The 14,020-nt window shown below is 38.7% G+C and overlaps 2 protein-coding genes across 2 annotated transcripts in view; both read left to right on the top strand.

Annotated features, from left to right (window-relative positions):
* The window catches only part of SPICE1 (spindle and centriole associated protein 1), a 61,749-nt gene extending 50,336 nt beyond the window's left edge, over positions 1 to 11,413 (top strand). Inside the window, exons 14-18 of the mRNA XM_029215127.1 lie at positions 2,958 to 3,439; positions 5,534 to 5,717; positions 8,126 to 8,228; positions 9,078 to 9,165; positions 11,112 to 11,413. Coding sequence (XP_029070960.1) covers positions 2,958 to 3,439; positions 5,534 to 5,717; positions 8,126 to 8,228; positions 9,078 to 9,165; positions 11,112 to 11,165 — 911 coding nt within the window. The 3' untranslated portion in view covers positions 11,166 to 11,413. The remainder of the gene's footprint in view (positions 1 to 2,957; positions 3,440 to 5,533; positions 5,718 to 8,125; positions 8,229 to 9,077; positions 9,166 to 11,111) is intronic.
* Positions 8,144 to 14,020, top strand: part of CFAP44 (cilia and flagella associated protein 44) — a 161,258-nt gene continuing 155,381 nt past the window's right edge. The window contains exons 1-2 of the mRNA XM_029215118.1: positions 8,144 to 8,228; positions 9,078 to 9,165. The gene's annotated coding sequence lies outside the window, so the exon portion shown is untranslated. The remainder of the gene's footprint in view (positions 8,229 to 9,077; positions 9,166 to 14,020) is intronic.

Here is a 14,020-nt window from a genome sequence, read left to right as displayed (position 1 = left end):
ATTCTTAACCACTGGACCACCAGGGAAGTCCCTGTTATCACTCTGTTGGTTTGGATCTGCTGCGTCCTAGATTCCATTTCTCCCTCTTTTTTGGTTTTCTCCCTCAATTTTCTGAAAGAAGACATCAGAAGGGGTATATAGAAGGTAAACTTTGAGTTTTCGAAAATCTGAAAATATTGTCATTTTTCTCTTATACTTGATTGATGATTTGGCTAGAAATAGAATTCTAGGTCCTTAGTCCCTTTTCCTGAGAAATTAAAGGCATTGTTCCATTGATTTTTATTATCCAGTGTTGCAGTCAAGATGTCTGATTTCATATCGAAATTTTATTTCTTTGTATTTTTGACCTACTCTTTCTCTGTGGAAGCTTTTAGGATCCCTTTATTTTTATTCTGAAATTGCACAGGGTGTATCTAAATGTGGGTTTTTTCCTCATTACTGTGAGGCACCCGTGGGATCTTTCTGTCAGAAGACATGACTTTCTGCAGTTTGGGGAAATTATATGTTGACCTTCTGGATTATTTTCTCATGTATTTGGCCTTATATCTTCCTTCTTATATTTTGGAAGTATTTTTCACTTTAAATTCAAGCCTGACTTTTACATTTTTGTATTTCACCAACCATATTTTTAATTTCCAATCAAGGACCCTTTCTTATTTTCTGATTGTCCTTTTTTCCATTGCTGCTCATTATGAATGCAATATCTTCCAGAAACTCTCTTCCGAGGAAACCAGTTAAAATTTTGTTACATTTTCCTCTGTACCTGAATTTTCTTTCTTCTCTTCTTAGTTTGTTCTATTTATCTACCCTGGCTTTTCTTTTTTGTGCTACTGGCTTTCCTCAATGTCTGGTCATCCTTTATTGTCCATTCATATTTAAGAATAAATGACTAGGTTGAATAGTATAGGTAGCTGGCATAAGTTTTCTCCTCTATGATGTAGGTAAGGCTAGGTCTGTTTTCCCAATATGTTTTGCCTTAAGTAGTTGCTTTGCGCATATGGGCGTGAGATGTTAACTGCAGGCTTCCTGTAGCATATGGAAGCAGGATCCAGCTATTCAATTGGGTCTACCACATTTGCTCTTCCCAACCCTGTTTTTTTTTGTTGTTGTTTCCAAGGATGGGTGTCGGAAGTGGTGAGCAACAGGTTGACTGACATCACTGTATAAAAGACAAGCTTTCAAGTAATTCCCCAGTTTAGCCCTACTTTTCTGTTTCTCTGTACCTGTCAGCTTTGAGCCTGCAGCCTTTTCAGTACTCCCCAAAAGAAATTGGCTTTACCTGTAGCTTCCTTTTAATTAATAGACATATTCTGGACTGTGGCTTCTGCACAATTTCATTCTTTCACACACTTCCCATCCACTCTCAGTCTTCCAGAAATGTGGAAATATCTAGTTTGCTACTGCTTCTCCCCAGACCATTATCTTTACTGGTGTGAGTTTATTTGTGTTTATATTTCCTTACTGTCAGTTAAAGAAGGCGAGATAAATGTATGCTCAGTCTGTAGTCTTGAAATAGAAGCATCTATTCCCCCGATTCACTCTCAAATTTGTCATTCTACCTAAATCACTCTTGCTAAGGGCTCCAGTGGCCAATGTGTTGTTAACTCCGCTGTACGCTTTCTGTCCTTATGTTTCTAGGTCTTACAGTAAAATTACACACAGTTAACCACTGCCTCTTTGTTTCCTTGAAACCACATTCTTGTAATATTTCTTTGTCTTTCTGGCTGCTCCATTTCAGTCTGCTTTGCTAGCTTCTCCTCCTTTATCTGACTCTAAATGTTGAGTTCTTCGTGTCTTGTTACTGGTTTCTTCTCTCACTCTATTCTTTCTCTCTAAATAATCTCACTCGTTCTTGTGGCTTCCATAAGATGTTACGGAAAAACCTGAATGAACTTTTTGGCAAACCCAGTATATGCCCAGTGACCTCCAGTTTGGGATCTTAGCCTAGATAGTCTCTTAAGTTTCTGACCCATGTTTCATCTGCTTGGATGGATATATAGGCACCTTAAACTTAGCATGTTCGAAACAATTCTTAATAATCCTCCTTCCACCAAATCTGTTCTCCTTGTCTTCTCCATGTCAGTAAATGGCATCACCATCCATTCCTTGTGCATGCCATCTTGCTCTGTGCGTTTCCCTCACTCCCTACTTTCAGTTCATCACTCTCAGTTCTATTGCCAAAATATTTCTCAAATGTATCTACTTCTCCATCTTTATAGCAAACATACCTTAGTCAAAGCTACCATCATCTTTCTTCTTGACTACTACAGTTGCTTATTGGTCTCCCTACTTCTATTCCTGGACCTTCCAATTATCGACAGAATTTAAGAAACGTAAATTATGTAAATTGAGTTATTCCCAAACCTCCAGGTTTCATTGCTCTTGGATTAAATTATAAAATTTCTAACATGGCTTTTAAAAGCTCTGCAAGAAATGGCCCTGTATGCCTGTCTGGTTTCGTATACTCCCAGTTCTGCCTTGTTGCTATGCTACAGCCAGACTGGCCTCCTTTCTTTGCTGTTTCCTATTTTGGGGCCTTCACATATGTTGTCCTCTCTGACTGTAATGTTCTTTGCTCTACTTTCTGTCACATATGTAATCATTTAAAAACTTTACTTCTTCAGAGATGCTTCCCCTGCCCATCCTCAGTTTACATTATATATCTATACTCCCCCCAAGATTCCCAGGTATGAGTTAATATATGTGTTAAAATGTGAACTTGGTAGATGGTTTTTCACAAGGATGCCGATAAAGCTCTAAGGAATATAAAAGACTCTGTACTTCATTGTTAGCGCTGGTATTGCTGGTAAGTTCTCTGCTAAAATAAATGAGGCATTCAGAAACCAAATCCTTCTATTGAAATATTTCTCTAACTACTAAGGAGGGCTAATGAGATGATTATAGTGCCAAGTGTGGTTAAGTGGTACATGTTTCTTATGCTTTAATTTTATCTACAGTATTGAGGAGGACTGTTCAAACTCGTCCTGCCCCACGAATTCCTCCAACCGTGGAAATAATTGAGAAGGAACAAAATTGGGAAAAGAAGACTGGCACAGACATTCAGAATTCAAGTGAAGAGAGTCATCTCTTTACTCAGAGGTGGAGGGCCTCTCACATGGGAGAAGATTTGCAGAACAAAACCCAGCCTCCTTTTGTTAACCCCTCACAGCCCCTCTGCAATTCCCGTTCAAGCACTCAGCAATCAAGAAACCCCGCACTCTCAGAAGAACCCCCAGTGTTGGGAGATGGGCAACAGCTTAGAACAAATGAGACATTAATACAAAGAAAGGACATCATGGCACGAATTGCTGAGTTGACACTGCAGAATTCAGCTATCAAGGCACATCTGAATAATATTATTGGGCCAGGGGGAGAGCAAGGGGATGGACTTCGGGAGTTTAACAAACAGGAGACGAGTCATGCCAGCAACATGACCTCTGTGAGTACCAGTTAAGGATTGCCTACAGACATATTGGTATTTAAGTATATTGCTGGAGCATCCAGAAGTGACCCTGGTACTTGAAGCTGGTACTAGATGGCTTATGCTGTGTCAGGTCCTCATCACAAAATAAGTAGAGGTTATTTATCAGTTTATGTCACACATGCATTAAAAGAGTACAACATAAAATTTAAAATGGGGAAATGAATGAGGAAAATAGGACAAAAGTAAAACAGGTAGGAAAGCTAAAATTAAGCTAGGAATGAAGTTTTAAATATAATATATAGAATAAATATGTCTTGAAAGTTTACCACATAACTGTGTTTTAATTGAAATCATTTTTACTCTTAAAGGGGCTCATAAAAGAGAATTATGTGTAGTTGGCCCTCAGCTCGTGAGTAGTTAATTTTTTAGGACACAGAATGCATTTTCCCTTAGAAATGATGTTTTAAATAATATTAAAGCCAGTCTTTAATGTACATACTAATCATCTGGGAATCTTGCTAAAATGCAGACTCTGATTGAGTAGGTCTGAGGTAGAACCTGTGCGTTTCTAATAAGTTCCCAGGTGATGTTGGTCCAAGGATTACACTTTGAGGAGCAAAAGTCTGCATGTTGTCGTGCTGGAATTTTGTAAGTTACGTAACTGAGGGCTGACCTGGCAACGTGAACCTTCATTTCCTTGTTTGTGGGGAGCAAAGGGATTCTAAGTTCCAGCTGTGGAGTGTTGATAACACACGCCCTCATGCAGATCCCAGTGACGGGAGAGTCTTCCTTTTACCCTGTCATGAGCCAATGTGGCGCCTCTCAGAGTTCTGATGGGAGGCGGGGCCGTGGGAAGGAGCTGGCCAGCTTCATGGATTAGGGATTCCAGAGTGATCGCTTCCATAGGGGCTTAACCAACTGTGGATTGAGGGCTTCCATGAGGAAGGTTAGGAGAGGGTGGGGGTAAGGGCCATCTCTGTCAGCACTGGCTCATGGGCAATAAGGGCAATACAGGTATCGAGTGACAGAAGTAGCAGTCAGAAGGGACTGGCAGAAGAAGCCGAGACGGAGATTAGGAGTGATCGTTTCAGTTGTATGTAAGTACAAGCTGCCTCAGTTTTAGTCAACAGAGACGTTTCTGTGTATGCAGAGTTTTGAAGATTATTTGAAACATGTTTTTTAAACATGGTTTTAAAAAGCCCACAGAATTAAAGATGGAGCTTGCCCCCTTTTCCGATTAGTATAACAGTTGGGCTAGAGAGGACAATCCAGTACTATTGCCCTCACCACCCTTTTCATTATAATCAGAATTACAAAATGATTTTTAATTCATGCTGTTTTGCTTATCTCTTTTTTAACTAACGGGCATAAGCTACAAATTAGTGACTTCTAGTAGGAATTGTTTTTCCCCAAAGGAACATATTTACTAAATGAAATACTTAAGAGTGACATTCCTTTCAGGAATTTTCAAATCAAACTTAACATTATATTCCTTGGGTGGCTCCTTTTTACTCTACCTCTCATATTCCTTTCCAGTCACCAGCCTTCTCGAATCAGGTATATTAGGCCAAAAGTGGCCTGGGTAGGGTGACACGTGGTCAGAAGGAGTGATAAGATTCCTAGAAATCTTTGCCAAATAGCTCATAGTGCGTGTATGAAGATTATAATTATAGAAGCATCTATTTCAACTATCGCAGGTCCTCTTTTGTATATTGTGATTCAAACTCCAGACCTGTCTCTAATAGGGATGTTAGAAGTCAATCACTCGGAGTAGTATCTTTGCTCGTGTGATCTTTGTGCAGCTCAACAAACGCTAAGAGATGCAGGAAGGCTTTGCTTTGTCCCACAGACACTCTCCATGGACAGAGGGAATAGAGGGCTTATGTGGCACTGATATTAGAAGGATTAGTATCCCTTTACTTTAGCCTTTATTTTTCAATTAAGAGGTTTGTAAATTCTATTACTATTTGCCCAGTATTCAAGTTCACATGTAGCAAAGGCTATGAATACTAATTTGCTGGCTCTTAGTGGAAGAGTTCGTTTTTACAAAAGGTCATAGTTCTTTGTATTATTTTTAATATGGAGTCTGTGTCCTTTTTTTTTTTTAAGTCTTTTCCAGCAGTACAACCTCTAACACCAAGTAGCATGGAGGAACGGATTGCAGAATTGAATCGACAGAGTATGGAGGCTCGTGGAAAACTCTTGCAATTAATAGAGCAGCAGAAACTTGTTGGTTTGAATCCTTCCTCTCCACCAGTATCACCTATTCGGTCACCTCTCGGAGCATGGACTGGTTAGTCACAAATTCATGATTTAAAAGCCTAGACACGTGAAAATTTTCATTTTCTTGATTCTGCAAGTATATATTTAGCTAAAAGAAATCTCAGAGCGCATATATTTCAGTGTCTTCAATTTTATGTAGAAAGAAACAGACCTAAGTGACAGAAATGGGACTAGAAGGCCGGTCTCCTCTCTAGCTTCTAGAAAGCTATCCCGTGGTGCCTGCAGGTAGTCTGTGGTGTCTGAGTTCCTAAGTTGCCCTACATGTAAATGGGATCTAGTTCTGTATATGATTCGTTCACGGCGTATGCTGCAGCTATTTATAAACATAAGCGTCAAAATAATTTAGAATTTCATCAGCAACAAATTACAAGTTATTATTCTGTTAAAACCATTAAAACATTTTCACTTGTAAGTTAAACTTCCTATTTAATTGTTACGTTTAGGAATGTGGAAAGCTACAGGTGATTCTAAACAATAGAAAGTAACTGAAAAATTAGTTGTCATAGCGATCACATTCCAAAAGGTACTGATGAAAGGAAGTAGACCTCAAGTTGCTCTTTCGCCAAAAATTGAATTATTAAGACCCTCAAGGGGTAGAGCTGCATGAAGGTTCTAGAGAGACTAATTTGGGCCCGGTGTAAGAGAAGGTTCTAATTGTCAGGAATAGACAAAGCTCTGTATCAGTAAGTGGTGTGCCCCCTGAGGTGTTCAAGCATTGTTTTAGAGAGATTCCTATGGCCTGTGGCTGGTTGAAGTGGGTTACCTATGAAGGATCTACCAATAAGACTCTTTCTCTCAGAAGTTATTTCCTTTTTGAATTATAGACCCAGAAAACAGAGTGATTTGAGGCACTTCCCTGGTGGTCCAGTGGTTAAGACTCCATGTTCCCAATGCCGGGGGCCCGGGTTCGATCTCTGGTCAGGGAACTAGATTCCTCACGTATTCCGCAACTAGAAATCACGAGTGCCGCAACTAAGACCTGGTGCAGCCAACTAAATAAATAAATAAATATTTTAAAAAAAGAAAACAGGAAAACAGAGTGGTCTGGAAGTTACTGGAAAGTGATAGATAACGCATTTCCCTAAGGTCCTTCCTCTTTGTTTATTCTAGGCTCCTTCACATTACAGCTTTATCTACCGTTCGTCATAGTCAGAAAGTCTAGAGGCAACTTGTGACTAGAATAAATAAGTGAAACCACTCAATATATGTGAATACCAACGATGTGCCACCATGTTCTGGGCACTGGGGATACTGCATCGAACAGGACAAGCCCCTGCCCAGCTTGACTACTCCGGGATTCAAGCTGGGGAGCAGGCAGTACAAATGAGCAAATAAATACATGAGACAATGTCAGTTAGTGCTAAGTGCAATGAAGAAAAAATAAAGCAGATCACTCGTAAGAATAATTTTGTGATAAAATGAGACATCTATTTCAGGAGTTCTTTGAGGTTAATACTTTCATTTCTGTTGGCTCATTTAGTTTTCAACATACCTTCAGAGTAGACAAAGCTGATACAACTATTTGATAAATAAGTAAACCGAGGCACAAAGAGGTTGAGTGATTTGTCTGAAATTCTAAAGTAAACTGGTAGATTTGCAACCATGTTCTTTCCATTCTAGTGCTTATTTGTCTAAGGTATTCTTTTCTTAAGTAAAATTATTGGTTTCACAGGAACCTCTGTGGGCTATAATGATAAAGATAAAAATAAATCATATGTCATGCAGAACCTCTTTTGTTTTCTAGGGCAACCAAGGAATATGTTATAAAATTGAATAGAGCTTCATTACCCCTTAAAGTCCAGAAATTACTGGTTTTAAGCATGATTCTTAGGAGCACTGCCTGAGCCTTTCATTAGTACATACTTAGTAAATATTTGTTGACTGATTATCTACTTCTGAAATATTGAAAATGTACATAATTATACTTGCCTTTGGCCATACGAGCTCTTCAGCCAACTTTCCCCTCCAAATTTAACGTCTTCAGTAACAGTAATAATGTAATAGATTTAGAAGATTTAAAGTTTTACTGCATAACTCCAGAAATTTTCTTTCTTTTTCATTTTTTTTTTTTTTTGGAAAGCTTTAGATAAGTCGCTCTCACCAAGATCTCCTATTCTTTAGGGCTAGCTCTTAATTTCTGTTTTTCACTTGCAGATCTGACATGATACCACTTGTCTGAAGATTCTGGCTCTCTAGGAACTGGCATGCTCCTGAATTGACACTAAGAACTAAAGTTTCTTGTCCCACAGTTCGTTTTTTAAAAAATCCTTGAAGTGTATTTGTGGTCCATGATGATAAAAATATAGAAAGAACCCTCAAATTTATAATGTATAATTTGCAGTAAGACAGAAATCAAGTTAAATTTTAATTTTCATTTTATTGAAAGGTAATAAACTAATGCTTATTTTTATATTATAGAAGGAGGAAAGAGGACGATTGAGGTATCTATTCCAGTAGCGGAAGCCCCAGAAAGCTCAAAATGCAGTACTGTCTCTCCTACCAGTGGGCTAAATTCAAGAAGGTAGGGTTAAAATCAAGAACGTGGTTTGTGTTTTATTCCCTTTGTGAAAAAAGGTAGTGCATAATATCTGACTTAGTTTCAGACAGATTCCCTCATGTAGAGAAAATCAAGTAATTGGGGAGGAGAATTTTGGACGAAAAAAGAAGAAGAGTGAGGAACAAGCCTTAATTAAGTAGAAAAGCATTGGGTTGGCTATTGAAGACAAAAATAGGATAATAGCACATATATAGAGCGTATGTAATAGCACATATGTAGAGCACATATGTAGAGCACATATGTAGAGCGTAGAGCACATATGTAGAGCGTATAGGGTTACAAAATTAGCACATAATATATGACAGGGTAAATTGACCAATAGTATTTTCCTCCTTTACAGTAAGTGAAACCAAAGCTCATAGAGCTAATTGGGCAATTTGCCTCGATGGGTCACGTGGTTGGTAAATGGTGACACCAAGGATGTACCTGGCCCTCTGTGTCCACTCTACATGCTAGTACTGCACTGCTCCACATCTCATTACTCTTCCACGACCTTGGCCTTCTTCCCCACCCCTGCACATCCATTCTTCCTCTTTTAATGTTAAAAACTTATCTGTATGGACCTCTAATGGTCTCTGTACATTCCATTCAGTCTTTCTGTAAACCTAAACATACTCTAAAAAAGAAAATCTATTAATTAAAAAAAAAAGACTTAGGTTGGTGAAAATATGTTGCAAATAATTTACCTCATTTGGACTTAAGTCAGCCATTCCTTTCAAGCTCTTCTCAGTATTGAGAATTGTGTCTTACATAATTTTTAAAGGTGAATAATAATAGATTACTCTCTCACTCTCTTTTATTTCTCATAAATAGATCTCCAGGGGCTACTAGTAATTCTTGTTCCCCATTAAATGCCACCTCAGGAAGTGGGCACTTGACACCTCTTAATCCAAGAGCAGAGGTATGTGATAAAATGTAATTGTGAAATGTGTCTAGAGGTTGGGAGGGCAAAGGTGGGAGGTGGCTGATTTAGTAGTTTCCATGCTTAATTATTATTCCTGTTATCTTAAAGATAATATAAAATTCTCAGAAGAAAAGAAATACTAATTCACCTTCATTAGGAAAAACAAATAAGCATACACTTCTTTTGTTTTTTAGGGTAACTAAGGAATAAGGTAAAATTCAAAAAGATTTCAACAAAGATCGACATTATTGTTTCAGGCAGAGCATTCCAAATAGTGTGGCAAGACACGCAGGGGTGCCTTGAATGGGTTGTGGGCTTACTGAGATACTGGTTTCCTCAGTCTTTGCTGTGGCTGTGTAGGGCTTGGGATAGCCAGAGCGCTGGGGCCAGTCACTTTCCTTGTCACTCTGCCCCAGTGTGCTGAATCTGAGTGTGCCACAGAGAGGTTATGTGCCACACGTAGAGAGGTTATGGCACAAAGGGTAAATAAATGTCTTACGTATTTTTTATGTGTTCTGATTTGCTATAGGAATGTACAGAAACTAAGCATCTTACAGTATATCCAAAATTTTTGCAAAAGGCGTTTTTCTGTGCTGGTAATACAGCAAAATATAGTTCCTTTGACTGATTAGTCATAGCAAATTGTGAGGGTGTCTTTATTTTTTATTTTTTTAACATCTTTATTGGGGTATAATTGCTTTACAATGGTGTGTTAGTTTCTGCTTTATAACAAAGTGAATCAGTTATACATATGTTCCCATATCTCTTCCCTCTTGCGTCTCCCTCCCTCCCACCCTCCCTATCCCACCCCTCCAGGCGGTCACAAAGCACTGAGCCGATATCCCTGTGCCATGCGGCTGCTTCCCACTAGCTATCTACCTTACGTTTGTTAGTGTATATATGTCCATGCCGCTCTCTCGCCCTGTCACAGCTCACCCTTCCCCCTCCCCACATCCTCAAGTCCGTTCTCCAGTAGGTCTGCGTCTTTATTCCTGTCTTACCCCTAGGTTCTTCATGACATTTTTTTTTTCTTAAATTCCATATATATGTGTTAGCATATGGTATTTGTCTTTCTCTTTCTGACTTACTTCACTCTGTATGACAGACTCTAGATCTATCCACCTCATTACAAATAGCTCAATTTCGTTTCTTTTTAAGGCTGAGTAATATTCCATTGTATACATGTGCCACATCTTCTTTATCCATTCATCCGATGATGGGCACTTAGGTTGTTTCCATCTCCGGGCTATTGTAAATAGAGCTGCAATGAACATTTTGGTACATGACTCTTTTTGAATTATGGTTTTCTCAGGGTATATGCCCAGTAGTGGGATTGGTGAGGGTGTCTTTAAAATCATAAACATTACATTTGCAAACGTGAGCTAACAACTGTTTGATGGGGTGGAGGGGGGAATCTTCCTTGCTATTCTTACTACTAGCTTCAGTAATTAGACCAAATAGTGAATGCCTCAATAAACATTGAGTATTTATAGTCCAAATTAATCGGTAAGCTCAGAATATTCCAATTGCCCAGCACTGGAAGATTTGTCCTTTGTTGTTTCTTATATTCTTAAAAAGCTTTAACGTAAACTATTTTATATAATTTGCCCTTAATTTCTGGAATTTAGTAACAGATTTAATTTACCAAGGTCAAATAACTTTTTTTGTTATTTTTAAAAGTTGTACTTTGGTTTGTATAAAATACTGGATTGATTCTTTTAAAAAAAATTAGGCCTGCCAAATCAATAAGGGGATCTGTTGACCAGGGAATATTTGGGAGTGTCTCTGATAGAGAATAAAAATTGCTAGTAGCAATAATTTTTAGTACCATTCAGTGGTGTAAGATAACTGGTTCTAGGTACTTGGTATAAATAATTGTAAATCTTGAGTGGTTTCATGCTCCTGATTACTTTCTAAAGCCTTTCTGCATCTTTGTTCAACAGATTGAGAAACAAAATGAAGAAGGCTGGTTTGCTCTTGCTACCCACGTGTCATAAGTGAGGTCGAGTTGTAGAGTTTGTTCTCAGTAGTATATTCTTGAGCTTCCACTCCCCTTTCCCTGCTCCTGCTTTTAAGTTTTTATGTTCTTCTTTCAGATACAACTTACAAAGATCTCGTGACTTAGTACTAATGGAACAAAGAAATAAAGCAATTATTTTAATTTTTAACCTTTTCAAATAGATTTCCAACAAACAAACAACCTATAGCCTCTTGTGAATAAAATTTTGACTAGAGGGAAATTAAAGTTTTATATTCTAATAAATTCAAGGATTTTTTTTTAGTAATATATTTTTATCTTTATCATCTTTATTCAGATTTTGTTTTGGTCCAGTGTATCTCAAATGTTGATCTATTTTATTTTTATTTTATTTTTTTCTGAAGAACTAAGCTGTTTTTGCATATAACTTACAATAAAATGCCTCAGTGTGACTAAAGTCTGGCTTTCAGAAAAATTTACACCCCCTTTTGAGAGAAGTCACTGTAGTCCATCACTTTTTCCATCAAGGGAATGTATAGTTTTCAAAAGTAAGTGTGGGGGCTTCCCTGGTGGCGCAGTGGTTGGGAGTCCACCTGCCGATGCAGGGGGCGCGGGTTCGTGCCCCGGTCCGGGAGGATCCCGCGTGGCGCGGGGCGGCTGGGCCCGTGAGCCATGGCCGCTGGGCTGGCGCATCCGGAGCTTGTGCTCCGCGGCGGGAGGGGCCACAGCAGTGAGGGGCCCGCGTACCGCAAAAAAAAAAAAAAAAAAAAGTAAGTGTGGGAGTATTTGTTTATATTTGCTTAAGCAGGTAAGGGTGGTTATATATATTGTAAAATTCTTACATAGTCTTTACATGTGAAAATGTTATCAGTAATGGTAATGTATATCAAAAAAATAATGATTGAGCTTAAATATCTGAATGCAGTAACATTGATTTATTGGTTTATTTAATGTTTGAAACAGAATTGAGTACAAAACGTTGCTATCCATTTTCCCAGCCTTGAATCTACAATGCATTCAGGGTAGATTTTTCTTCAAGGCACCTGTTTGATCTCACATATTGGTTTCTGTTTTAAACTTGGTTTTTGAATGGTCTCTGCTCCGTGGCTCTATGATAGGAATTCTCAGCCTAAGTGAGGTGGGAGTGGCGAGGGGGAAGCACACTGTAACTCCTTGGGGAGCTCTCTCAGATAACACCTTCCCTCCTCCTGCAGTTGTAAGTCACTGTGGTAGGAAGTGTGCTATGCAGCTTTCATTTGGGCCTCTTCATTGTTGTAGGGGCAAAATAATTATTATCTTTTGGTATCACTGATTTTATTTATGTGAAGTCATCTGTATGCATTTGCATTATTGCAGATTCTTCCGTCTGTATCGCACTTTTTAAACCTTGGTGTTTAATAAATACTATCCCTGTATGGCATATAAACCCATTTTCGTGTTATTCCTTCTCTTACTGAAATGTCAAGTTATCTGCTTGCTTTGTGAATACGTTCTTTTGACGTGTATTTTCTTTAATATTCTCCAACTGGTTGGCTCTTTATTTTTTTCCTCTGTATTCCTTTCAGCCTCTAAGATGCCTTGGCATGGCGTTTTAAAAAGCTGCTCATGGTGATTTAATGTGCAGCCAGAGTTGAGAACCAATGCAAAAACTTTTACCACTAGCTCACTGGCAACCTTTGGGACTGATATTGAAGTATTCATCCTGTTAATGTTTGTTTTTGCTGATAAAATACAAAGGTAGATTGAAAAAACTCCAAGAATAATAGATACAGCGAAAGGAGCCTTTCTTTCTTAGGCCTTCTGGAGTAGTGCTTCTCAACTTCAGCTGTTATTAGAGTCATCTGGGGACCTTCTAAAATTCCCAGTGCCCAATTCTCACTCCAGACCAATTAAATAAGAAACCCTGGGGACGGGACACAAACATTAGTATTTTAAAAACCTCCTGAGATGATTCCAGTGAACAGCCAAGCTTGGGAAACATCATTATAAAAACATTTATTATCCCCAAGTCATAAATTAGTGCATATTTGTTTTTAATTAAGTTAAACTACCTTTATTAGCTTCTCTTTATCAGCTTTCAGAGCCAGCTGCATCGGTGGGCCTCAAAGCGTGAACACCAGCCAGCAGCATCATTATCACCTGGGGTACTTTTTAGATGTGAAAATTCTTGCGCCCTACCCCAGACCTATTGATCAGAAACTCTGGTGTCTTTTTTAATAAGCCTTTCATGTGATTCGGTGCATGCTCAAATTTGGGAACCATGGATCTATAGCACTGCAGACAGGTGAACGCTGCTGTATTTGACTGTGATGTACTACTTTTGTATTTACTTTTAACGGTCCAAACTCAGCTTACTTGTGTTTCTTGGTTTTAGACGCAAGTTTTTTGCTAACATATGTCTTGTCCGATATGTCCCAGAAAGCTGCTGATCAGTTGCTAATAAACTTTAATAAAATTGACAGTTCTCCAAATTGCAGCTTGCGAGAGAAACTAGACTGATAGCTAAATCCATAGTTATGATACAATCACTCCTACACTGTATGGCAGAATCATTTGGATTAGCAGAATTTAATAATGGTCTAGTATGTGCTAAGTGCCAGGCACTGTTCTAGCCGCATGACTTCATGACACCTTCCTGAGGTAAGTACTGTTATCCTTATTTTGCAGATGAGGAAATTAGATCCGAGGAGGTAAGCACTCTCTCAAGGTCACGTAACCAGGGAGTGGTGGCGCTAGAATGGGAACATAGGCAGACTTTCTCCAGAGCCTATGCTGCGCTGCCCTCTTATGGTGTACACAATATGGAGGCACCGTAATGGTAATAATAGCTGTCCTTTATTGAGCCGTTCCTGTGGCAGGCGCCGTGCTAAGCCG

This window comes from Monodon monoceros, unplaced genomic scaffold (assembly GCF_005190385.1).
Source record: "Monodon monoceros isolate NGI ecotype Baffin Bay Population unplaced genomic scaffold, NGI_Narwhal_1 Super_Scaffold_11, whole genome shotgun sequence".
NCBI lineage: Eukaryota > Metazoa > Chordata > Mammalia > Artiodactyla > Monodontidae > Monodon > Monodon monoceros.
The sequence above is the reverse complement of the archived record's forward strand: the minus strand, read 5'-3'. Positions and strand labels throughout refer to the sequence as shown.